Here is a 27,811-nt window from a genome sequence, read left to right as displayed (position 1 = left end):
CTGGATGGCCTAGACGGGTGTGCCATGTAGCAAGTGAAGTACGAACACCTACGAAGACTATAAAACCCTTGCAGTTGTTGAGATGACGCTTACAGAGATGAAGACGATAGAGTCCAATTTCACTTGCCCCTTGGAACAGAGTTTGCCGAGTCAATAGATCCTTAATGGTAAAAGAAGACCTCGTTAGAATAAAATAGCAATTGTTATCTCCACAAAACTTATTTATAGAAATAAGGTTGGCAGAGGCCGAAGGACAATGGAGAACATTTGATAATTTAAGATTTGAGGAAGGTGAACAAATAAAGGAAGAGCCAGTTTTTTATGGTCAAACCTGAGCCATTTCCAACTTGGACAGAGTCATTACCATTAAAGGGCTGCGGGTCTAAGATATTATCAGCATCTGGTGTCACATAAGCATTGGCACTACTATCCACATACCATTCTTCATCATCATAGACAACATTGGATTCAGCAGCCATGGCAGCTAGTTTCTTAGGGGGATGACACCCCTGGTAAGCGTAATCCATACGCTTGTAGCAGTCAAGTGCAGTGTGACTAGTACTATCACATATCTGACACAGTTTGCCCTCATGATTTTGTTTGCTGGCAACACGAGGAAGATGGTTGTGTGTAGAGACATGATTATTTGGCCTCTTTGGAGTGAATGAAGAACCGCGTTTGTTTTGATTTTGGATGAAGAATGTGTCTTCTTTTGCTGAGTTTGTCGTCCATTATGTGAAGCATACATGGCAAAAGCACCATTCTTAGAAGTGGCAGCAGAGTGCTTATTTTCAAGAAGCAATTCTTCAGTAAGTAATTCTGACTTGAAATCCTCAAAGGAGAAAACCTTGTTGCGAGCTGCAAAAATAAATGTAGTAATAAAACCATGATATGCAGGATTAAGACCACTAATAACGAATGAAATTAGATCTTCGTTGTCTAGAGACTTGCCAACAACTGCAAGCTGGTCAGCATAGGATTTTGCAGTGCTGAGATATTCAGAACAACTTTTGAAACTTTGATAAAGCGTTTGAATCTGGCGCTTCAGATGAGAGATAGGACTTTGAATGTGAAGCAAATTGACTCGCCAATGAAGTCCATACTTGGCAAGAAGTGTCTAAGCCACAGACAGTAGACATGATCTTCTTCGAAAGAGAGGAAATGATCCAACTAAGTAAAGTTTGATCCTTTGTCTGCCACACTAAATAGGCAGAATTTGTTATGTTAGAAGCTTTGTCGGCATATGACAAAAACAAAGGGGGACATGCTTCGGAATCATCAATAATGCCCGTAAGGTCATTACTTTGAAGAATAGGAAGAAATTGCGATCTCCACACCATGTAATCGAGATCGAAAGAATTAGCTTAATAATGCTCTGATACCATGAAAACAGAGTATTTTGAGTGGTTTGGCGTTGACGCCAAAACCAACAAATGAGCTTTGTATTTATAATAAAATTGTATAGTTGGAGATTACATTTGTGATAAGATCAACATGCAATTGGAGATTATATTCATTGTAACAAATAGAGACTATGTACTAGCAAGTAGTTTTGAATTTTTCACTGAGTCTAGAGATTGCTGAGAGTGTGATGAGTTGGAGCTGGTCATACGGTTATCATTCTCTCCAACTTAAGGGAAGAATAAAAAGGCGAATAATAAAAACTCCTAAAAATTTAGAAGCCAGTATGTATGCTTTTTGTTCTTTTGCCTTTCTCTCCATCTTTTTGCATTACCAACTAGTTTGCTATAGAAACCACAATAAGAAAAATCGAAAAGTTCTTGGAATAATAATTATGTATTTTTCTTCTTTTGATGTCATTTCTGGAGAAAGCTCGGAAATTCAATATCAAGTCCCTTACATCTATTATAGCGTCAACTCAAGAGAGGAAAGAACACTAAAATCAAGGCTTTTATACTATTAAATATCAGTTGTTTAAGACTTAGTGAATTGGATGAACAAGCCAGATTTACTGGCACCAAGTTTGGACACCCATTACAGGGTTATGCTCATATAATAATGTAGTGTATCTAATTTTGATCCCTCACGAATGTTTCTAATTTATCTAATGCACAAACTGCCATTGTTAAACCACATAGTATAACAAAGCATCCTCAAGCGTGTAAAGACTAAACAATATTTCATAAATGGTAGCAGATATTCAACCGTAGTTCATATTTTCAAAAGTTCATGCTTCTTTGACATAAAGAATTGATATTTTCTCGGTTGTACTCGCCAATGGTTCCATAATATGGAACATGACAAGGCTTTTCTGAAAGTTGAAGGTCCTAAGTTCTTACCATAGGAACAAATTTTTTTATGAATTTGTCAGTTGATTTCCAAATCCAAACCGTACAAGACTTATAGTCCATCGATGCCAGATCTCCAGGTTCACTATGATCAGGTAGAAATTTAAATAATGCCTCAAAACAGCTTTTTCTGGCTGGAACTCATGAGAAATTAGCATCATCTGGGCTAGAAGAATGCAATATCATATAATGAAGACCAGAAACTGGTACATGACAATCTGATGACAAGTGTTTTTCTAGCTCATAAATCAGGTTGCCAAAAGTCATGGGATAAGTGTTCTGGTTTGAGTTTTTGCTAGACTTCACATTTCTCAAATTATTTTACTATAGATATATCATTTAAAAAAAAAACAAAACTCTTAACATCTAACTCAATATATAACAGGGGAGAAACAAAGTTTCCATCTTGCTCGTGGAAATTAAAGTAAAGGCGACATCTTAAAACACAAGCACAAGTTTCCAATACCTACAGATAAAGAGTAAAAGATTCCTCAAATTAAAAGCAGAAAGTTTGTAACACAAAGTTAACCTCAATTGTCGACAGTATCAGAAAGAGAAATCAAATCAATGATTCCAAGTGATGAAAATGAGCTACAAAAAAAATATCAAGTAGCATGCTGTTACCGTTCCCTCAGCATTCATTCTCGAAGCTCAGATGCGCCTTCTTGGGTTCGACCAAGCACTCATCCGGGTCGGTGAGGATCTCCGAGATGAACTTGATCAGCGAGCAGAGCCCCCCCAAGAAATTGTGGTCGATGATGCCATTCCCCTCCATCACATGAGCGAAATCCACGAGCTTAACCCTAACCTCGCCGCCGGCCCTCCCGGCCTCCACCTCCTCCATCTCGTACATCACCAGCACCGACGCCGAGTAGAAGTGGAACAGGGTCTGATCCTCGAACCACGCCTTGAGCTCCAGCAGCTGCGCCAGAACCCCGTTCGACCCCCCGTACACCGTGGAAGCGAAGGCGCAGTCCGGCGGGTCCGCATCCGAGGACGGATTCGAGGACACGAACTGCCGGAGCGTTCGCCGGACGTCCTTGGCGGTGAACCGCCGGATGGCATCGCGATCGGGCTGCCAGAAGCCTGCGTCGCCGCCCTGGTGGATCCGGACGCCGGAGACGCGGAAGCCGAGGGCAAGGCTGGTGCTGTCGCGGTCCTTCTTGAGGCACTTGCGGAAGTATTCGTCGGAGGCGGAGGGGTACCAGGTGCGGGCGCCGATCTTGAGGTCGATGAGGGAGGGACGGCGGAGGCCCACGGCGAGGTCGTCGAGGACGAGGTGTGGATGGGGGCCAGAGCCGTCGGAGGCGGGGAGGAGCTGGGTGCCGTGGAAGCCCGGGAAGAAGGCGCGGACGTGGGGAGGGACGCGGGGGTCGGAGGAGAAGGAGGAGTAGAAGGCAGCCTCGTGGGCCCCGCGGTCGTCGCCCTGGAGGGGCTTGTAGAATAGTCCAGCGCCGTCGACGAGGGGCCCCAGCTGGCCCTCCGCGGCCCGGTGGCCGGCCACCTGGTGCTCCGGGGCACTCAGCATCGGGGGTGGTGGCGCGCGGCTGGGGAGATGGATGGCCACGTCTCTCCGGGGACGAGAGCGCTTTCCTTTTTTGGTTTTTCGCTTTGGGAGAGCGCGTTCTTTTGGCGACTGCGTGTAGGCGCGTGCGAACGACGCCAACGGGGAAAGTGAGAACAAGGCGAGGGCTCAAGTTGAGACCGTTTGAGGGTTCGCTATTGGAGTGGGAATTTGAAAAAAAGAAATGAGAGATAGAATAGCGATATTTCTTTTGACGTGTTCAGTTCATAACTGAAATCAAAATTAAAATCTAAATTAAAATAAAATTTAAATATCGGAAAAAAAAGTTAAAATAGCTATATTTTTCAATGCATTCAATTCATAACTGAAATCAAAATTGAAATCTTTCAGCAAAAAAATAAAATCAAAATTAAAATCTGAATTAAAATAAAATTTAAATACCCAAAAAAAAGTCAGAATAAAGTTTTGCAGAACTAGAACATCATTATTTTCTCTAAAATCAAAATAAAAATAAAACTCCACCCAACCAAAATACTGAAATGAAACTACTCAGCCCTATTTCCACTTCAGAGCTGGATTTTCTCAAACCAAACACACCTTAAGTATTAGCGAACCACCGAGCAAAGCAACTGAATACTATGGCACCGTTCCTGTAAGCCTGCAATCATGATTCCAGCAAGATAGAAATTTGAAAAGAAAAAAAAAGAGGAAAAATTAGGACATCGAGTTCATCCGGAAGAGATTCGTGTTTCAATTTCACCACCAACCAGTAAAACATGTTTTTTGACATCTCATCTCTAACTCCCATTTTTTTTAAAAAAAAAAACAAGCAACAATGAAGTTGCTTTTACCGGCAACATAGTACATAAATACTGTTGTTAACCACAAGAAGTAATCACTTCTATCGTTTCTTTGCTGAGCAGTCCGGAGAAAAATCCACAATCTACCAGCATTACGTGCCGCCGTCTGCCAAGCAGACATTACAGGGTCTCAGTGGACAACCGACCACATAAGGGCAATCTGTACCAAATATATAGGACGAGTATGCTACAACTGGACTTATGGGTCTCCAACACAAACCGATCCTGATGCTACTTGAAGCCAGATAACAAACTTTTGCATCTTAAAATCACAGGATAAATCATCAAGGCTTTCTAATGGTAAAGATAGCACCGGCATTAAGGGGCAACAAACTCCAATGAGAGCCACTATTATCAATGCAACAGCTATGCCACTTTATTTGATATGAGCCCTCAGGAAATGCAGAAACATTAAGCAAACAAGATGAGAATCCTTGTCCTTTTTCATTTGGTTCGAAACAAGCATAGGCCGTCGCCAAGTCAACACCATTGCCAACCTCGCTATTCATCATGTCAGCTTTACTAGTCTCTGCTTTTATATAGAGCAGTAGCATCTCATTCAACTCGACCATTTCATCAGTCTTGCGAGGATGAAAGCCACATTGCATTTGTCTTTCTTTTCCTCCAATGGATAACCGATTAGATGGTCTCACAGCAAGAACACAATGCATCTTAGCAACCTGAACATGAGGCTCTATCATTGCATTCTTCAGCTGAATGCAAAGATTTAGAGACAATTGGAAACCAGGTGAGACAGATAAATCATGTTTGCTTCTGGAGTCTGCATTGAAGACAAAGAGCTCCGCACCTATGCAAGGCCTGCAGCAGTGTCCATAATATCATCAGGTCAAAATGGTTTGCATAAACAGAGATTTGTAGACCCGTTATACTTGCAAAAAGGGCCTAATAAGCAACCAACACCTTGATTTTTCATATATATATAATATGATCTGGATAGACACTGATGCAGGAAATCATGCACATATGAAAAAGAAGAAGAATCTGAATACTTGAACCTTTGCATGCTTTAGCAGATGTTTACATAACCTAATCATCTATATAGCAACAAGAATGATAATTATAAATTTGTAAGTGGATGGGAACTGGGAAATTATAAATTTAAGTTGTCACTACATGCATACCTAACACTGAAGAAGTATTTGGGAACCTGAAAAGGTATTTCCATCAAATTTCTAGTCATGTCAGACAAGAGTTGCAGTCCACGCACGAAAAGTGGCTGTAGATCTTCCTCATCTTTCACTCCTCTTGAATCTTTTTGGTTTTGCAGGACACCAGATATGGCAATCTCAAATACCTCTAATGAAGCTCTTTCTATGTGACCAGAACTTTTAACTCGTGTTCTGGACTGAAAGAGGTCCATATCTTCCCAGAAAGAAGTCATAAACTGCTGAAGCTGCATGGTAATCTTGCTATCCATATCCCAAAGTCGCTCAACCATATCTTTTATAATAACTGCCTTCAAAAACTTTTCAGAGTTTCCCAGGCCGCATGACAGGACATTCTTGTACAGAGCTGAGTCTGTGTTTGAGAAGTGCAGAGCAAAGGCAGAGCAAAATGCAAGTATCGAGCAACTAAGAGCCAGCCTAGAGATGCTTCTATAACTCCAGAAGTCAATGTCCAAGAAAGATGTGGCAAGAAGATCGTAGTCTTTTGCTAATTTATTCAGCCTTAAAGCAAAACTAAGCATGAGAGGATTCTTATTTTGTGCAAATGCTGGGTTTGCCTCAGTAAATTTATGTGAACTCAGCAATCCAAGCATATCCATCAAGATCTCGAGAAATTTGGCTCTCAGACTGATGAACCACCTATGGAAGTAGTAGACACCAACTGAAGCCCCAGAAGCTGCCAAAGTTTCCTCTGCAGAGCATATTCTGCTATAAACCCTTGCAAGTTTTCCCTCAAAATCATGCAAGTCTGCTTTCTCCCCAACATGTCGGCTCATTTCTTCTTCAACACAAGTAAAAGACCTTTCACAATTGCCTTCAGTTTGCAGGCCACTTATCAATTCTACACCAGCTTTAGGAAAGAGAAGCAATTTAATTTCGCTTTCACCACCAGCTAATAACAACAAAGATTTGAGCCAGCAACGAGAGGAATCTGATTGTACACCACCTGTCAATTTCCTAAACGTGAAAGCTGCTGCAAACCATAGCCCTTCACAACAAGAATACTTTCCAACTCTGTATGCAGCCCAATAGTTTCTTTTTTGCAGCATATTCTTGGTAAATTCAAGTGTCCGCCATTCCATTCCAACCCAGAAAACATTATGAAAGAAGCCTAAATTGGCACCAACTTTTGAATGATCTGAATCCTGCTGGTTGACACTAGTCATTCTGCAGCAACAACAAGCTAAGTAAGCATGCATGGAGAGGCAGAAAATTTCGAATGAGTTGCAGTCATAGAACCTACTTTTTTGCATGTATTCAGCTAGATGCTTCAGTGTCTCACAAACTTCCCTGTTGACTGCACCAGACTCATTAACTAAATTGAGGCAAGCATTCGCAAACCTCAACATGCAAAGTACAAGCTTTGAAGCAAAAGAAATTTGCATACTATCAGATTCTAGAGGCCCAAAAACACATGGTTTTCCAGCACCCCATTTTGCTTTAAAAACTTCTCCAGAAGTGCTGGAGTTCTCCATGTTAAATTTGTCATATGTACTATCCAGAGTTTGTATCAGATATCTTATTCTATCTAGTGCAATGAGACCTGCAGAAGGATATTCTTCAGCAAGATGAAGAATAAGACTGAGAAAGCTTTTGCATTCTTTCACTTCAGATAGTGAACCAACGGATGTCAAATTTCCTGTATGTATCACTTCTCCATCAGACTCAACAGTAGTTTGCTTAATCAGGGAGGAAATGTGATATATAATTAATGAAGTTACTTGGCAGACAATATTTGACAGGCCATCTCCACAAGAAGCCAAAACTGTAGCTTCTGGACTCCCATGAAATTCGGAGCATATAGCATGCCACATTTCCGAGGAGAGTGATCCATGCCCTTTCCTTGTCCTCTTAATTCTGCACAAGATATCTACAAGAAGACAAAGAGCAAGACCTCTCTTTGCCTTATCAGATGTCTGTGCTGCATTTTTCACAGTCAGAACCACATTAAATAGATCAGGCAGATCCATATGAGGCATATCTGGGCACGTACCATGGAAAATCTGAGAATTAGACATATACCAGTCAGTAACTATAGCACCAAAAACACCAGGTAGAAAACAGAAGCTTATTGACAAGCACCTTGCACAATATCCTGAGGGCTTCACATTGAAAATCAACTGGAATATCATCGTCATCAATGATACGGATCAACATAGAAAGTACCTTTCTATTGACAGAAACAGAGCAGGCACTGCTGCCAATCAGAAAGGACAAACATTTGAGTGCTCTAGCCTTCAACAAAGAAGCAGAGCCATGGCTTACAAATGATAAGAGCAAGTCTACCTGCAACCCCAAAAAAAAGGATCAAATAGAATATCAGCAGCATGTTCGAAAAGAGTACTTTCTCTGTGAATAGAAAACCCAAAATGAAGCATTCTTGAGATTGTCGTAGCTCAGCACTAGATTTGGTGAAGGCAACATTAGAGGATGCAAAAAATTTCTCCACATGTCACTTAATCTTGCATTCATACAACATGTAATCAAAAAGGGTGGGGAAGACTGCATGTTTACCCAACTATAACCACCGGAGAGATTGATTTACATATAACTGACTTTATCTTGAAATCCAGCTTCAAATTCCAGAGTCAAACAATCCCAAGTATCAAAAAATGTCATTTAGTGGAGCACTTCTATTTGTGAACACCATCCGAAAGACCAAATGCACATTATTTATGAATTTCTTTCTATAGAAATATTGCACATATTTATGTATTTAAGAAAGCTTACTTCAGCAGCAAAATGACAAGTCAATATTGCTTTTCTAAAACTCATTAACACCTCACTTGAAAAACAGGGTGGATGGTGACACTTTGAGAAAAGGCTAACTGGCATAGGATTCTTTCATGCCAACCTAAGTTCCTTCTAAAAAATCACAGAAACTACAAATGATATCAATAAAAATGCTGAGTCAATTTCACAGTAACAAACAAAAAAAGGGGCTTTTCTTTTTAATTTAAACCAGGCAAGGTTTCAAGCGCCAGTCTCTGCCAGTCAGTACCAGCATCTAGCATTGGTCTGCAAGGCTATCGAATCTTTTTTTTAAATATATTTTTAGTTATATGTATGTGTCTGTGGTGACACTTTAAGAAATAACTAAATAGCACAAGTAACCAGGAATCACTCATGCCAAACTAAGATCCTTCTGAAAAAATCACAGAAACTACAAATAATATCAATATAAAAGCTGAGTCAGTTTCACAGTAGCAAACAACAAAATAGCTTTCTTTTTTAATTAAACTAGGCAAGGTTTCAAGTGCTGGTCTGGGCTACTCAGTACCAGCACCTGATATGAGTCAAAAAAAAAAGCTTTTCTTTTTTTAATTATATATGTGCATGTCTGCGTGTGGCAAAGTTTCGAGTGCCAGTCTGGGCCAGTCAGCACTGGCATCTGGTATGGGTCTGCATGGCCATCAAATCCTTTTTTAATATTTTTTTAATTATGTGTGTGTCTTGGGCACTGACACATGGCATGCCATGTGGCAGGTGACCGGCACAAGTACCAGCACTGGTCTTTACAACCTTGAAACCAAGGAATGGAGGCATTTTCATGGTCAAAAAGAACACAAGAGAGCTTTTTCTTGGCAATTTAAACTAACATATTTCTTTTTCTGAGATTGTTCAAGATCTATTTCAGATGCCTTTCAAAAACCACACATTCTATATGTCAATCATGACCTACAAATAAATTCATAAAGTGTAAATTCATCATAAAAATAAGCTTTGTGAAATAAATATTGCATTAAATGTACACCATTTGTAATTGAAATGGAAAAAATGTATCATTATTACAGGATCACAATTTTAACTAAATAGTTCAATTCAAATGGATTGGAAAATAAGAGGTGGTAATTCTCCATGGAATTGATGAGCTCATAGTTGAACATGAATAAACAGTTCAAATGTACTGACATTATATAAAATAAAAGCAATATGAAAAAAATAAAAATGTGCTTCACATCTTCTCTATTATAATGGATATATTTGCATAGATAAATACCTGTTGAGCAATTAAAGTAGTCGACTTGAAAGTCAATTTTGAGAGAGATGACAACATCTCAGCTTTTAGCTCATCCTGTAATGAACCCAGCAGCAGTTGCTTACCAGCCTGCAACAAATTAGCAATTCACGAGAAGATAATACAGAAGATCACCAAACTATGAATGGATTCATCTAAAACAGATAGGAACTTTTATGCCATTAACATTGATATTAGTTTATTTTCATATACTGTTTCAGAGTGTTGGAATCAAAATCAACCTCATTGCCCCTAAAATGAACTTTCTTACCTATCTTCCCTAAATATAGTTTAACCATGACCATAACCAACAAGCTTAATCTCACCATTTTAAAGGCACCATTATTTTTCCTTCTTCGCCAGCCATTCTTGCAAAATCCTATTCTAAGACAAGCATGTTCAAAGCCTTTCACAAAATTGGCCCAGAATTCCTAGGTACATGCTCTATTTTCCATGTCATGTCAGATCTTTATTGCACATCCAACATCACAGTCAGCTTCCCACAATTATATTGTGCCTCCTAAACTTCTATTAAACTCTTAAATATGCGACCCTATTTTGCAATACATTCACATCCATATTATCATTCCTATGCCTATCTTATCTGTGTAGACCATCTTAGCTGCCAACACTCTAACCTATGTCAAACAAGTATTTGCTAAACCTAAAAGACATGGTGATCAGACAACAGCCTCCCCCTCTTTACTTTTACAATTTAAGCCTTTGTCTCTCTCTCCATAAATCCAAAATACTATTAGTCAAAAATATTAAAAAAAAAGGAACTGCAAAAGGTAAGTCATCAATTTCAGTAAGGCCCACTTATCACTTCTATTCTCACAGAACCTACACTATTTAATCTATAATAAGTTTTGTCGATTTCTTAGTCCTTATCCTCCCAATTTTTTTTGCTATAGTTCCAACTAAGCGTTCAAAACTTATTTTCATCTCACTAACAAAAACTACCTCAGCAGATAGCATGGCAACTTTACTGAGTTATAGCAAAAGCTTAAAGTCAAGCCTAGGTCCAAGACCACCATAGTAGGAATCACATTGTCTTGCTAAAAATACTCCAAACACTTACAATGCTCCTCCAAGCTTGCTTTCAAAAATTTTAATTTAAGCTTATAGTAAAGATTTTTCCATTATTGCCCTCCAGATTACCTCTAGTAATACTCTATAAACTTTCTCGAACTCAACAACAGAATCTGGATACATTCTATCCTTTATACATAATAAGTGCCAAAACAAAGATTTGTTGTCTATGTTTGACCCAAAATGTTCCATCACTCTACCGTACAGAATCACAATATGGCTCATAAGTTCTATTCCATGAAAACTGATGCAACTGATGCAAGTGTGTGCTTCTCATTTTAAACCTATGATTTGGTAACATAATTTAACTATAGCAATTAAAAAAGGCTGATGCTCATGCATCATAACAGCGAGATATTCACTGCACTTAAAGCTTCCCTCCATCAACCATCCTTGCATCCCATATATAGCCTCCAGAGTATGGACCGCCAAACCATACTGAATTGGGTGATTTGGGGCATGCCGAACCAGACCAATCGATTTTCGGCTGTTTGATTTAATCCCCTTTTATATACATATACATATATAGATATATATAAGGCACAATGGATCTCTTGAAGCTTCTCTCCGACTCTCCCTCTATGTATTCTTCTCTCTTTCTCTCTCTATACGATCTCTCTCCTAACAATATCTCTCCCGGCATTTCGAAGCTTATCTCTGGCTCTCCGTCTCCCTCGATTGAAGGTTCGGAAACTCTTCCTTTACACCCCATCCAACCCATTCTTGAAGATCCATGGAGTCGGGTCAAATTCAAAGATTAGACCCATTCCACAACTCAGGTCAAATCTAGATTTCATAAACTTTGACCCAACCCGATCCGATCCGATCCAATATGCTATATGGGACCATTTTAGGTCTCCTATTAGTTACCCGACCCGACTCAACTTATCCCTAATTGACCGAAAAAAGTATTCCAAATCATTTCTTCTTTTACTTTGTTAACAAAAAAAATGCTCAAACTAATCTCATTGCATTAAGAAAAGCTAGTTGTTGAGGTTATTGACCTATTGAAGCATATCGCAATTCTAAATAAACATTAATTCATGGAGTTTTGACCATGTTAGCAAACAATTCTATGGTAGTCCAAATTCAATTTGATTCAGAAGTAAAAATAATTTTTTTTTCATATAATCTTGACAAATATAGACATAGACCCAAACTGGAATTGACCCAGACCCGAACCGGATCCGAGTATTTTGGGTTGGGTCTAGGTCATCTATGACCCTAACCCGATTCGAACAATCTGCTAGGTCTAAAATATTTATCATGGGCCCAATTCGATCCGACCCGGTCCAATGATCTATTGGATTGGATACGAGTGTAATTTCAAGACCCATACATGAAATTGGGTCGAGTCGGGGTCATGCATGCCTCAATCTAACCCGACCCATGTACAGCTCTACTCTCCCTTGATCAACGCATGACCCTCTCCCTCAATCTGATACGATTCTCGATCCCCGATCGATGCTTAACCCTCTCTCTTTGTACTCCTCCCACCACCCCCCCCCCCCTCTCCTTCTCCCTTTCCCCCTTCCCCTCTCCCTCTTTCTCCCCTTCATCTTCTCTCCCCCTAGTTCTCCTCCTTCTAGGGTTAGGGTTAGGGTTTCTCCCTCTCTCCTCTCCTCTTTTCCAGATCTTTCAAGTCCAGTAAATCTTGGCTCGGTACGATATATACTAGTACCTACTGAACCAATTGCTAGCTCATACGAGTCATGATAGGGGTTTGGCGAACCTTGCTCCAAAGTGATGAGGATACACTACATTATATCCCACTCTCATCTCAAAGGCACTAGATGTATCTTAACAATCGTGGCAGCTCATAAAACTCCTCGAAGCAGCAATTACATTCATGCCCTCATGCCAGATGTTTGTCATATGATATTTTGGAAGACAAACATGAATACTAGAATATTCAGAAAATGAAGCAATAATTATTTTTAAAGATTTACAGTCATTGGCATACTATTTATTATCCTCTAACAATGCAATAATATTTCTAGTCTTAATATTACTTTTCTTTTGCTCATTAATTATTCAACAATTACACATGATTTGGAAAACACTAGTTCTTTAGCATGTTCTATTTGAAACTTATCATTGCAAAAGGATTTAGACTGATGAGGTTGGTATACTGATAACAATATCATAATTTCAAAATATTTGGCAAAATAATTTATCTCCCTGTTTAGCTAATGATGCATCTACTATTAGCTTTAATAGCAGTGGGAGAGATGAAGCACCTTGTAAGCTCTGCTTGCTACAGAAGCTGAGCATTGCATTTTAGAGAAAGCATGAGCTGCTGCAAATTTCACTTTAGAGGACATTCGTAGTGCACAAATCATGTGAACCAGTATTCCCAGAACAATGAATGCAAAATCCTCCGAAAATTGACAAAAGCAACCAGCAGCAAACAACGATGCCCTTACCTGCATAGAGAATGAATTGAAGGCACAATATCATATAAATTATGAAGTACTGGTGCTCTAGGTCTTCAATGGCAATAGAACTTTTCTAGGATCTTCTGGTACACGATGCCAGCATAAAATCATCAAATCCAAAGAAAGTTGATATTCAGGCTAATTTTGTGCGCCTTCATTCTTTGGGGATGAGAGAATGGATTCTTAATGAAGGTTCCTTAAAATCAAAATGCATACAAAACTGAGAAAAATAAAACAGGATTGAAATGAATTTATGTAACTTAATATTAGCAATTAAGAAAATTCTAACAAAAATGCAGGTAAGAAAAACTAGCCTCACCTCTGAGACATGGGACGACTGCAAGCTCGAAAGTATAGTATAGCGTATATGAAGACTATCCTTTGCTAGATCAGCCAAACAACCAAATAGATGCAAAGCCAAAACTTTAGCCTCAATATCACCTGTGTCAAAAACTATTTTTACTCTTTTAAGCAGCTCAACATTATTAGGTACCCTCTGCTTTGCCAGAATACCATTATACCTTTTGCCCTTCTTGTCAAGGTGCTTCAACTCCAAGAGAAAAACCTTCAGGATGCAGCGCCTTGTATAATTGTCCCCATGCTTAAATGCATCAGCAAGCCGAAGAAGGATCGTGTTAGCAAATGTTCTGTCCTCCCCAGGTACCAAGCCATATATATCTAATACTGCCATTGTAATGTTTGGTTCCTTGCTCCATTCTTGAAGCCTAGGTCCAATTTGTTCTATTGCCTTAACATGTTGACCTGAAATTACTCACGAAAATAATTTAACATGGTTGAAAGGAACTAAGATAAGGGGACATAATAAATAAGTACCTTAATCACAATGTCACAAGTATCGTGCATAATGACAATTATATGGAATCAAGAAAGATGAATATAAACTTGTCCCAACTACTAGGAATCACCTTAATATAAATTTGTCCCGACTACTAGGAATCACCTTAATATAAATTTGTCCCAACTACTAGGAATCACCTTAATTACATTGTCAGCATTTATTTTTATCAGTGAGGCCATTGTCATGGCAACTGTTCTAATTACTTCCTTCACAGCTTTCTTTAGTTGTACTCATTCCAAACCAAACCTCCAATAATTAACCAGACATCTACTTCAACATTGAACATTCTGACCATTATGCTCCATTCATATCGTTTATTGCCCAATTAATGCACTAGTCCCAGCATATTTTTGTTGCTAGATACTCCCCTGAGTCCACCAGCTGAATACAATCATCAAATGCTCAAGCAGAACCATTCGACCCTATCCAATTCACACACACACACACACACCCACACACACAGAGAGAGAGAGAACTTCCAACAAACCGACATAATTATGACTATCAGTTCATGAATATCTTGCAACTAACTATAACAAGAACCTCACTATAATTATCTTTCCATCATACATTTCTAGTTGCTGGTTTCTAATTTGACTACTTTCTAGATGGTTACCCTCCGCTCTTCTCCAGAATGCTGACTACCCATTCTTTGGTACTACTTCCTTTATACTTTGTCAATTGAAACCAAATTGTTGAAACCCAAAAAGACAAAAAAAAAAAAAACCAAAACTAAATTGTTGGAAGATAACATAAATCACCAGGGATCACCTAAAAGTGACATGGCAATCCACATATAATTAGTTAGAATGAGTTGGTGTCTCTGTTAGCGAGCTCGTGGTGACAAGTCTGGCACTCAAGGATGGTTTGGCTGAAGGCAAAGACTAATATTTCAGGAAAAGTTCGCCAAAATTTAAAAAAAAATAAAAAAATCGATGGACTAGGATAAATGAAGTTTTGAATAACTTTAGAAAACTGAAGATAGTAATTGATTGATCAATTAGCAACAGATCTCGTGCAGGAAGTTATCCCACTAAAATTGATCAATTACAGCAGATTCTAAAGAGATAAGTAGGTTTTTCAGTTGCTAGATCACATCACTTAAGAACCGAAAAGCTAGTCGAGTGCTTTGAAAAATATTACAGGAGTATACTTCTGGTATTCGGTGAATCAAATCCGCCCAGAACTGCTCGTTCGCTTACTTCGATATGCATAGGCTGAAGCATATTAGAAACCAAGAAGTGATGTATAATACAAAGAACGACAAAGGGATGGAGATGGCTGACCAAGCGTCTTGGAACGGAGCCCCTTCTCGAGCTCGATGCTCCACTCCATGGCGAAAGCCGCGGGGATCTTCTCCATCGCTCCCTTGCTCTCCGTCTCGACCTCGTCTCGATTCTGCTATGCGCGGCCCAAATACAACGGATGAGGAGGAGGAGGAGGAGGAGAGGGTTTTGGTGGCGAGGGCCGGGGCAGAGGAGAGGGACGATATCATAACATGGGGTTTGCCGGTTTGGTGTCCTTGGGGAAATGGAGTGCCTTTTCCTGGCGGTTCGGGCTCGCCTTCCGGGTTGGGCCCCTTGAAAGGTTAAATTCCCCTCCCATTTCTGGTCTCTCAATGGAAATAAACCGAGCGAGAGAATTATCTTACCCAAAATTTTTGATTTTGATGGTCAATTTTTATTTCTACCTTTCACATTGCATCCTCCCCTAATCCACAATGGGAGCTTGAAGGATGGTTACATGATGGCCATGTGGCACCGTCAGAGGCTGGATAATAATGAAAATTGGTCTTGGCAATGAGAAATAGACCAAAAGGATCAACTTTTTATTCCACAAAGCAAACATGAAAGCTTGTAACCAAGGTCCTATTTGGGAGAGCTGTTGGCAGTAGAACTTTTAGAAGTAGAGCTATTGGAAGTAGAGCTTTCTGAAGTAAAGATTTTATAAAAAACTGTTTGCTGTTTGGTAACTATATTTTTAAAATGTTATGGCACTTTAACATGTGTTTGATAAACAAACTGAGAAAGTACTTTTATATAACAAAATTATCATAAAGGACATTGCATAATATTATACAACATAGCATAATAAAATATAACATGTATTAATACATTAATATATGATATAGTATAATATTACTGTAATGTAATATAATATTATTATAATATAGTAATATAACATTGTATACTACATCATAATAATTTAATATAATATTAAATTATTAACATAACATATCAATGTATTATAATATTATATTATATTATATTATATTTATAGTATAATGTAATAATAAAAGTACAAAATATTATAATTATTAGCGTACATTAATTTTCCATAATATAATATAATATTAAATTATTTAACATAACATATTAATTTATTATGATATAATGTAATATGATATTATATTTATAGTATAATATAATAATAGAAAACAAGAATACATTTTTTTGCACGGAAGGGAGTCTGATCTATAGTTAGGGTTCTTTGTTAGGGTTCCAGCAGATTTTTAGGTTTATGAAGGGACAAAGTATGTAATTGTTATATTTTATTATTAGTATTTTGGTCAAGAAAATAGCTTCCCGACAAAGCTCAAAACAGCTTTTTTCGGAAAGCTTCAAAATGGAGCTTCTTCTTTTTAACTTTCTGAAAAAGCTGAAATAGCTTTCCGAAATTTTTACCAAACACCCTTTTTCATTCAAAAATACTTTTGGAGGATGAAAAAGTACTTTTTGACCCTCAAAAAGCTCTCCCTAATGAGACCTAAGAGGATAGGTAGAGATCGGCTAAGATCATGACATGTAACCAAACTTAAGATTCAAATGATAGTAGTAAACCGATCAAGCTCCCACTAGATACCATGTGAAATTGATCGAACCATGACTAAAAGGAATTAGTTGAACCAGACTGAGTTATTACCTGCTCGCACGTACTAGGTATAGGCCAATTATGAGCATGGCCTGTAGGAGAGGGTAAGTATTGATTTAGGAAGGAGATCACAGAAAAAAGAAAAAAGCTTCTCTGATGAGCCTGATTGCATTTAAAGACTGGAACAAAGTCGTGAAAAAAAAAATAGAATCCAAATCAAAACTTCAAGTTGGGAGGGAGCATTGGCAATCTTAAATGATTCATCCCAGTACTTGAACCTATGAAGTACAAGAAAAGCATTCATTCTGCCTTCTCGATTTTAAATCTTATTGTCAAGGGGTTTCTTAATTATATCTGTTTTGTATTTTTTCACCTTCATTTCTCTCTGTGTTCCTTTTTTTTTTTTGGCTCTTCAATTATTTTGATCTCCTTTATTATCATAGAGTAAAAAATCAGTTGTGTGCTTTGGGGCATGAGGGGATGGTTTGTAACTAGGATAATTCTTATAAACTGAATTTTTTTGCATAATTGGTTGTATAATTTCTTGATAGGATTATGTTGTTGTAGTAGACATATGTCAATGGCAAGTGCAAGTTCACCTATTGATTTGGAGGATAATGAGCACAACGGTGGTAGTGTCAAGGATAGTAAGGCAAAATCAAAGGGTCAGGCTTCCAATCAAAGACAAGGATATATTGAAAGCACGATGCAAGTATTCTAAGGACATTTTTTTAGCTGCTTCCAAGAGTGGTACATCTCATTGGGGGCGCCATGTTAAAAGATATTTTAAACGCTTTCATCATGACATAAGGAATTATACTATTTCAACTAATACTACAATTAATGGAAGCACATCTTTGCATCTGAAAAATCTGAAGTTTGATCCAAAAGAAGTTCATAGAGCTATTTGCATTTTTATTGTCTAGTTCGGTGCACATCCTTTTATAACTTGTGAGGAACCTAGTTTTAAGTCTATGGTATCTGCTATGTGTCCTCAATATAAAACCATAAGTAGGCACACTATTAGGAGAATTGCATTGAAATATTATATGGACGAAATGAATGTTGTGAAGGAGGTGTTAGCGAAAACACCTACCGAAAGGCGAATAAGGCGGCTGATTGGGTTGTTTCTTTTGCTGCCCATCACTCCAGAGAGGTCTCATGGACATGGACTGAGATTGTACCCCCATCTTTATGCCACGTTTTGTATGTTAACTCAATTGGTTGCACTCATGCTAGATTAACATGAGTGACCATTTTACCAAAAAAAAAGCACCTGAAAGAATCTGTTTGACTTCTGATAATTGGAAAAATGATAACATACGAGATGAATATACTTGCATCATCACACATTGGATTGACAATAATTGGAAGTTGCACAAAGAATAATTAGATTGCAGCATTTCTGGGCTTTTCATTGCTGATGAGGTCGCTTTATGCTTGGTTCAATGGAAAATTGATAGTAAGGTGTTTACCTTGACATTGGATAATGCATCTTATAATCACACCATAGCTACTTCTCTTAAGATTCGTCTTCATGCAAATAAATCTCTCTTGCATAGTGGTATTTTTTTAAAATTTGTTGTTCTTGCCATATTATAAATCTTGTTATGCAAGCTGGTCTTAAGCTCATTGATGGTGTTTGTAAAACTAGAAATGTGACCAAGCATTTAAAAAATTCAATTCCAAAGAAGAAGAAGTTTTATGAAACTGCTGAAAAAGGTTTCCATTTGAATACCAGAAAAAGATTGCATTTTGATTGTTGTGTTAGATGAAATTCTACTTTTTTTAATGCTGGACCGTGCTATTTATTTCGAGTCTATTTTAGATCACTGGGAATAGTGTGATAAAGAATTTAGAATATTTGCACTTTCTAATAAGAGTGGAAAAAATAGCTATTCTTCGTAAGTTTTTGAAAGTGATTTATGATGCAACTATCCAGGTTTTTGTTAGTAAGCAGCCAACAACAAATATTTATTTTAGGAGGATGTGGTAGATTCATAGGAAATTGATAGAGACTGCTAATAGCCCACATGATTTCATGGTTGATAAGGTTAGAGAGATGCATGTTAAATTTAACAAGCATTGGTCAGAGTGAAGTTTGATCTTGTCTTGTGCTACAATTCTGGAACTCCGTTGCAAATTCGAGTTCATTGAATATTGTTACTCTAAACTTTGCAAGGAGATTGGTGCTAGGGAGATAGTTCAGAACATTAAGAATACTGTGTATGATTTATTTGAGAAGTATGAGTGGATACATTTAACTTCAATCTCTTCTCCCACGGTTGGAACTTCTAGTGGCGATGATGTTGGGAAGAGTGATGGAGATGATGGTTTTGAAGATTATGAATTGTTTTTGAGTAAAAAGTGAAAACCTGATCATGGAAAGTCACAATTAGATGTTTACTTGGAGGAGCAAAATCTTGGGCTACATACTGATCTAGATATCTTAGGATATTGGAGAAATGCCTCAGGTCGTTTTTCCAATCTTGCATCGATGGCTCGTGATATTTTAGCCATTTCTATATCAACAGTCCCTTCAGAATTTGCCTTTAATATAGGAAAAAAGTTGATAAATCCTTGGTGAAGCTCACTTTCACCAAAGATAATTCAAGCTATTGCATGTTACAAAGATTGGTTGCATGCAAAGGGCTTCTCATTAGGTAATTTTTTAAATCTTTGCCTATTCTTATATTTTTTTCTCTAACTAATTTTTTGTTGTTTCATATTTATTTGTTTTAAAATTTTTTAGGACGATCAGATGTCTTAGGAGCTAACATGGAAGAATTTAGTGAGGATGAAGATTACGAGGAAGAGATGGAAGAGGGATTAGATAGTTCGGCCATGTAGATATTCTATTAATAACACGAACAACTATTCATATTTAATCATCAACAATTGTTAGTGTTTAAATTTTGTGTTTGTAGGTTCTGAGATTTAGAAGTTACAAGGATGTTCTTCTACGTTCTTCTATCATCAAAATGGCTTCAAGAATTATAGTTACTTTCACTTAGTTTTGAATGCACAATGATGCTTGTTTGTTATAATGTTAATAGGACAATGTAATTTGTACGTCGTCTATATGTGTAGCTGTCTAAATTTGTAATTTTTATTGTTGCGCTATAATTTTTAGTTGGACATCAATGCTTCATACATTTTATTTTCTTTCTATTGGCTTGAACCTACCGTTGTGGTTGAAATTTGAACTGAGGGTGGCCACGCCAAGGGAAGCCGAGAAGACGCCGGCCGGGACGGAGAAAGGAAAGAAGGGGAGCCACCTCCTGCGCTTCGGAGTACCTGCACAAAGCCTTGGCCAGAGATTCTGACGAGGGCCCTCCGATGGCTAAGTTAACAAAGTTTTTGGAGAGATTTCTAAGTGTTTTGAATTTCTTTGTATTGCTTCTAATGGCTTTTCATGGCTTATAATGGCTTATTGAAGGCCTTTTTCTACCTCCTTTTTATAGGGTGAGGGTCTCGGCCATTACCTGAAGTCTCGGGCCAAGCTATGATCAGCTGGCCATTAGCTGGAGGTAGCGTGAATCACGGAGATCAATCCCACGAGCGGAGGATTCGGGAGATATCTTTCCAGATTTGTTCTGAGGATCCACGGAATCTTCAACGGGATCAAGATTGATAAGGCCGAAGTCGGCTCGGGCTCGAGCTGAAGTCGGCTCGGCCTTCAGCGAGGTCCGAGGTCGGCTCGACTTTTAGCAGGGCTGAGGCCTGGCTCGCTCGGCAGGAATTGGGTGGTTCCGCACTGGAGTAAGACAATCCATTTTGCCTTCCATCACCTACGAATCTTTTTCTTTTTTAAGAGTTTGTAGATATAAGCAAAGCTTGAAACCACCACTGGCACAACCTGTCTGAAATTTGCCAGTTGCATCTTTAGCCTTGATCAAGATGTGTGTCTCAAAGATGGCACCACAAGCCTAGTGCTAAGCCCATAAATCTATTGGGGCAACAAAACAAAGGCCAAAAAATGCATCCTAGTCCTAGAGAGCCGATGTGCTGAGCCTAGTAAGCCGTTGGGCTTTGTTTGGTTTCACCGAGCAAAGAAAAAATCGGCTCTAGGACTAACTCTAGAAAATCGGGTCAAGCATGGGCAAGAATTTAAGCCCAATGGTTGGGCCTGGCCAGGCCTGGGTATAGCCATCGGGCCTAACTTCTACTATGGATTCAGACCCGTCCGAATTTTAATTAGCTCTAATTACACCTATCCCTACGCTAAAAAGTAGATTAAACTAAAACAAAAAATAAAAATTTATTAGATTGATTGTCAAATGATTCTAATTTAATACAAAGTACAAATTCAATATTTATACTAAAATAAAATAATTGTCCTATAATTGTTGCCCATATTTGTTTTCACTTCTGACGGTTGCGGTAATTGGCACTAGTTGTCTCCTGCTGCTCTATATCTTGACTTAATACTACTTCTCAGGCCTAAGATTCTGTATCATCGATTGGACCAATAATTATACTCAATCAATTGAATTCCTTATTATATCTTTATTCGGCCCGTCGTTTCTTTCAGCATGCCGTCAATTCACATATTCGGTTAGGATGCTCTTCATTAGTCCTCCATCGGAATACTTATGAACCGACTCTTATACAATGTCCATTTGGCCTTGTAAGAATTGAGGCATGTATCTCCCATATATCAATTCAACAAGAATGTGGTGTAAATGGAAAGCTTTAGTTAGAAATAGATATTTTACAGAAGAACAGATATTTTCTTGCAAGAAGAAATCTAGAGGCCTTGGTGCCCCCTCAACCAAAGTAATGGTCTTTTAGGACTCGTTTGGTTCCTAAAAAATATTTTTCCTTCTAAGAATATGATTTCTGGAAAGAAGATTCCTAGGCAGAGAATGCCTGAAAACGTACTTTTGGCATGTTTGATTAAACATGGAAAAGTGACAGATTTCCAGAGTGCTTATGCTGACCATCCACTTTCCTGAGAAAGTTATGTGTAATTTCTATTATACTCTTAATAAAAATTAGGTCTTTAATGCCTCTTTAATGCTGAAGGACCTTTTTGGAAAAAAAATAAAGATGGAGTGATTTCCGTCTCTGGAAAAGTAACTTTTCCATTTTTTTCATGAGAAAATTTTTTTCATGAAATGTGGGAATCAAATTTTGATGGAAATACAATTTTTCCATCTCTTTTTTTTAAAAAATTCATTTAAATAAAAGACATCTTATTATTTTTTCGTTGTTCATATTTTTTTTATTTTTTTTCCCGAATCAAATAATGGAAAAACTGATTCCAGCAAACGCTAGTATCTGGAGAGCTGGGTCGGAATCCAGCAATGCCGTTGAAATGTAGCCATCTAGGGACCTTGACCTTTACACGTGCTATCTTGTCTTCTTTCCGCCTCGGGTTCGCCGCAGCTTTCCATAACGATACTTACGTCCAAATCCTCGTCCCGCCCGTCACCGCCTCGCAGCCCATCGCTTCTAACGATCCTCCACATCAGATCAGACGGCGATGACGGCGTGACCGCCTTCCTGAAACGATTGCTACCCTCGTCATTTATTGGGTGGTTCTATATACACCCCCCCTATTGCTCAGGACACCCCCCAAAAATTAAAAAAAAATTAAATACTCTCTACACCCCCCATTTACTAAGGACACCCCTAAAAAATTAAAAATTCCTAAATTACCCCCCACCCTCCCCACCCCCTCACCTAAATTGCTCTCTACACCCCCCAACCCCCCCCACCCCGCTCTTCCCCTCCAAAACACCCGCCGGCTTCTCCCTTCCGCCCAAAAAACCTCGCCTCAAGCACCTCGCCGGCGGCCAAACCCCCTCCGTCTCCCTTTGAACTGTTCCGCCCAAAGCACCTCGCCAACGCCCAAAACCCCCCCGTTCCCCCTTCTCCCTCTCGTCGCCGGCATTCTGTTCGGCTGCACAGAGCCGGACAGAACCCTTCTGTTCGGCTGCACAGTGCCGGACAGAAGCCTTCTGTTCGACACTGTGCAGCCGAACAGAAGAGTTCGGTTGAGGGTTGCCGAACAGAAGGCTTCTGTTCGGCACTGTTCAGCCGAACAGAAGCCTTTTGTTCGGCGATCCAGTGCCGAACGGAGCACGAACCGTGAAAAAAAAAAAATTTCGAAACAAGGTGGAACACGTACCTTTGCGGCCGATTCTTCGTCCCAAATCACTAGTTGCTTGTCCATGCTTCGAATGGGGCTTAAATCTCCTTTAAAGATCGCCTAAACGATGTAAATGGATCGAGGGGTTTAAGGGGGGTTTGAGGGGTGTTTTTTTTTTTTTCTTTTCAAAACGAAACGGAGGAGGAGGAAGGGAGGGTGTACTGAGAAAATTTCAAGGGCAATATGGTAATTACACTAAAGGTTAGTTTGGGTTTTTTTTTTTTGGTTTTTGGGGGTGTCCTTAGCAATAGGGTGGGTGTATATAGAACCACCCTCATTTATTTCCTTCTTGAGCGCTAAAATATCGAGAATACCCCTCCCGTCCCGTCAAAAATGAGACACACTTTGTGACAAATCTACACGAATGCCATTCCATGGACCCAGCTTCCACGCAGGCCATCTACCGAATACCTCTACAAATCCACCTTAAGCTGCACAATCATACTTGATCGTCTGTAATCACATATCTCAAAGCATGATTGAATGATTGTGATCATCTTCCAGACAAAGACTTGACCGGGTCCTCCTTTTCTGGAGGTTCCACTAGCAATCTTGTGACCTGACCCTCCTTGAGGTGCAGTGGGTGGAGTAGTAGTGGAGCCCGGTCCATGCTTGAGCTAATTTGGACAAATTCTTTGTAGATTAAACTCGAGCTAGACTGGGCATGGACATTGTATAATTGAGACATCTATTATGATGTTAACTGGGTCCAAATTTTGTTGCAAAATGGGAAGATTATAATTTGCAGGGACTTTGAGCACTGCCCAATTCTACTAAAAAAGAAAAGAGAAGAAGAAGAAGGAAGCCTCGGCCGAGAAGAGGTCCAAGGCCAGCATGCTGGAGGCGAGGGGGGTGGAGGTGCTGGATGGAAGAAGACAGTAAGAAGACATGGTGGGTGATGAGATTACTGGCTGGTATGGAGTTGAAAGGATAACCAGGTGAATATCGGTTAACCTAATTTTTCTATTATAACCTCAAACAATGAAGGGCTAATATTGATCTTATTTTCTAAAAAATATATAAATACATTATAGCAATTCCCTTTCTTTTTTGGCACAGAATGTGACTCTTTTCAAACTATTGAAAAGGCATCGTTTAAAACTAGCATGGCAGGCATCAAATAGATACTAGAAGAACTTGATTGGTGGTCCCCTTGGACATATAACCTTAAATTTTTGGCATTTCTTAGGAGCAAATTTCTTAAAACTCTACGTATCACAAGTTTTCACCCTCCATTTTTATTGAATAATTATTTTATGTAAAATTGTTTTTTTTTTTTTGTATGATTTTGATGAAAAACTAATTGGTTTACTTTGTCAAAATGAAGATCCTACTCGTGCTTGCTAGCGTTTCTTAAGTTATATATATAGATGAATTTATATGTCCCTTTATCATGCGAACATGTAATCTTTAGATATTTACAAACGAACTAAACAGGTGCTATGCTTAAAAAATATGTTGTTTCTCTAAATACTTGTCAGATAAAAATCAAATTAAAATTATGGTTATACCAATGCTAATCAAACCACCTGCATTGGTTTTTACCTTGTTGTGTCAGTTACTGCGTTATTGCTAAACAATATTGCCCTTGAAGGAGGATGTTGTCCAGATGTTATGCATTACAAGTGCCATTGAATATGATGAGGGTCAAATTCGATAACCACATTTATTATAATGTGTATGCAATGTGATTCAAATAAAGAGATGCATCCCATCTATGACGTATGGATTGATAAAGAACACACAGCTTATATGACCAGGATGTGGTATGATTCGACTGGGTTTGGGTCAAATTTCTATAATGGAATTGCAAAATATATGTTGGGAGCATTTGGTTCACGACGGAAATTAGAATTGGAATGAAATCAGAATGGACATATCTCCTCATGTGTTTGGTTCATGACTGGAATCAAAATCAGAATAGATTGGAATGAAAATCAGAATGAACATATCCCCGGATGTATTTGGTTCATGATCGGAATCGAAATCGGAATGAAATTTGAATACTAGGAAAGAGTTAGAATTGGATTTTGAAGGATTAAAGCATTTCCATTCCCTCCCGAATCAAAATGAGAATACAATTCCTTCCAAACAAACTGTTGTATTGGGAGTCATTTTTATTTCTATTTTAGAGTCCAACTTCCTTCAACTAAACAAGCATGTTACATAATTTTTGATATGGAGAATATTTACTAGCCTGACCTCGAGTCGACTGAAGTACCTAACCTCGGTATGTTCCGAGGCAATTTACTTAGGTGCTGGCCGAAGCAAGCAGAGAAGAAGCGCCATGTATTTCCTTGAAAACTTTTGGAAAGCGATTAATGCAAATCGGTCATGCAACCACAATCTCAGCAACAATTATGGTAGCTTGGCCATAATTATACAACTGACACAATTATCACCACATACACAACCTGTGAAACTATATAGTTATTGCGCGAGGAGTCATTACCATTTAGTTATAACATGCCCCATTAATCTTGGTAATGGATACCGACCCATTCTTTATATAGAGGAAATCAGGAGACTCTTAAATAAGTCATTTTCTCATCTCTACTTTCACTCTAGAAACTTTCTCTTTCAATATTTCTCTAAAATTCGACTGACTTAAGCATCGAAGGATCCCTATCAGAAAAGTTTTAGCAAGAGAATTTTATTACGGATCAGATTTGCATCTTGCGATTGCACCGTTGCCATCATCCACCGATTAGAAACCTTTTACATTAAGTTGCGGCGGACCTAAACCTCACCTAGCAATCTAAGTTGGCCTCGGATTTTATCCATTGCCATACAATTGCTAGTAGTTTAAACATGTCCTACCACCTCTTCTGTCAAAATAGATTTTCGTCCAATATTTATGTTTAATGGCTGAAAGACCTGAAATTCTATTCTAATCTAAAGAGGAAAATAATAAAATAATATGATGACACATACCAATACCTCGTGCCACATAGTTCCAGACTTCCAGTCCATTGGTCCAAAAATTTTAAGTTTTGATTCAGTATCTAAAGTTTTCTTACTTGGCCCTTCTCTCTCCTAATCCCCACCAGGCATTTCAACAGGGTAAAATAAGCAAAGGCAAGACTCAACCAATTCCACTGGTTGTCTAGTTAGTATTAAAAAATTTTCCGCCCCATCCCGGTGGGTGGGAGGGGAGATTGAGGAGATTATGCCAGCTCTTTTCCCTTCTTTGAAGTGAGTCCTATATTTTTATAAGATTACAAGTAATGCCATTTTAGGTGACTGGTTTGCTTGGTAAACAGGTAATTCTGGAAAACTAATAATGCCCATGTTGATGGTTATTAATTTTTTAAAAAAGGTAAAATAAAAAATATCTTGAAGATTAAAATAAATTATATTTACATCTAACAATAATTAAAAAAAGTTATCATCTAAATTTATTTTTATCTCATATGTTAATCCACAACTCAACATAATGTCAATCAAACCATTAGTTTTAAATAAGATTCAAATACCATGTCAAAAAAATTCAAAAATAATAAAAATAATTTTAAGTCATATAACAGTATGGTAGAATTAATTGGGGAGGCCTGAGAGGTACTAGTTTACTCTGTGGCAGATATCAGTAGTTCAAGTCCGCTTATCTCCAGTCAGTGAATATAGCTGATAGTATGATAACATCCAATTTTTTCAATTCAGCAGCTCGATATATGATTGATCATGAACTTTGGTAAGATCATTCCATTTAGCAGCACCTTAGGATGGCATAGCCTTAATATTAATGGCGAGGTTCAAATAAGGAAAGGTTTACGGTGGCTACCTACTTATCCAAAGACGAAAAAAAGGCGTAGCAAGCGACAAATTTTTGGAAGTTGAAAATAAGCATAGTTCCAAAAATTTTCAAATAGGTCAATATTTCAAAATGTTGCTAAATTTATGGGCAAACAAGAGACAACTTATTAATAAGAATGTAAAAAAAAAAAAGCTTGTGCATCCTTCTTTTTATTTAAGGATAATTTTAATTTTTATATGATGTAAATAATTTTATTAACATCACTAATTTAACAAGTTGTTGGTGGAGATTTTATAAATTATTGAATATAAATATGGTAAACGTAATTTTTTTAAAATATATTTTTTTGTTATTTTATTGCTATTTGACTGTGTAAAAAATTTTGGGCATGGAATGAGTCATAGTTTTCACCAGCGAAACAATTTCTAAGTCGCCACCAAGGTGGTAGCCAGTGGCAGCGTGGCCTCACTTGGACTGGGAGGGCGTATCGCTCTACTGGTAGCCTGGATGGTGCCAAGTGTGACGTACTCACACGTGGGATTCGAGCCGGAATCCAGAAGAGTAGCCGAGCCGAGCCCATAGATGGGGAGGGTATGAGTAAAATCGGCCGGGGTACCCAACACACGGTCATTTCTACCCGTATCGAACACTCTTCTAGCGGAGTGGGGGTCCAGTGGAGTGGGGGTCCAGTAGGAGCTGCTATGCGGGGTGGGCTTATTCCTTCCTCCCTCTTCTCTTTTT

General features: G+C 38.4%; 2 protein-coding genes across 8 annotated transcripts; both read right to left on the bottom strand.

Moving 5' to 3' along the window:
• Positions 1–300: 300 nt before the first annotated feature.
• LOC103720079 (inositol polyphosphate multikinase beta-like) lies at positions 301–4,025 on the bottom strand. 3 transcript variants are annotated; one of them, XM_026809607.2, is made up of 2 exons: positions 2,934–4,025; positions 301–858 (listed from the first exon to the last, which is right to left on the bottom strand). In XM_026809607.2, the coding sequence occupies exon 1, from the start codon at positions 3,835–3,837 to the stop codon at positions 2,941–2,943; it is 897 nt and encodes a 298-aa protein (XP_026665408.2). In that variant the 5' UTR covers positions 3,838–4,025; the 3' UTR covers positions 301–858; positions 2,934–2,940. The 3 variants fall into 3 exon arrangements, with proteins under 3 accessions (XP_026665408.2, XP_038972563.1, XP_038972564.1); XM_039116635.1 differs by lacking the exon at positions 301–858 and adding an exon at positions 865–1,201; XM_039116636.1 differs by lacking the exon at positions 301–858 and adding an exon at positions 1,444–2,775.
• Positions 4,026–4,561: 536 nt separating this feature from the next.
• LOC103720080 lies at positions 4,562–15,810 on the bottom strand. Of its 5 annotated transcripts, none has more exons than XM_008809615.4 (7): positions 15,575–15,810; positions 13,749–14,191; positions 13,232–13,417; positions 9,882–9,989; positions 7,964–8,167; positions 5,837–7,884; positions 4,562–5,513 (listed from the first exon to the last, which is right to left on the bottom strand). In XM_008809615.4, exons 1-7 carry the CDS (start codon positions 15,648–15,650, stop codon positions 4,979–4,981), a joined length of 3,600 nt encoding a protein of 1,199 aa, XP_008807837.2. In that variant the 5' UTR covers positions 15,651–15,810; the 3' UTR covers positions 4,562–4,978. The 5 variants fall into 5 exon arrangements, with proteins under 5 accessions (XP_008807837.2, XP_026665406.2, XP_038972561.1 ...); XM_026809605.2 differs by having other exon boundaries at positions 8,048–8,167; XM_039116633.1 differs by lacking the exon at positions 15,575–15,810 and having other exon boundaries at positions 13,232–13,625; positions 13,749–13,870; positions 13,951–14,087.
• Positions 15,811–27,811: the final 12,001 nt, after the last annotated feature.

The sequence above is a fragment of the Phoenix dactylifera genome, unplaced genomic scaffold (genome assembly GCF_009389715.1).
Source record: "Phoenix dactylifera cultivar Barhee BC4 unplaced genomic scaffold, palm_55x_up_171113_PBpolish2nd_filt_p 000117F, whole genome shotgun sequence".
NCBI classification, from domain to species: Eukaryota; Viridiplantae; Streptophyta; class Magnoliopsida; order Arecales; family Arecaceae; genus Phoenix; species Phoenix dactylifera.
The sequence above is the reverse complement of the archived record's forward strand: the minus strand, read 5'-3'. Positions and strand labels throughout refer to the sequence as shown.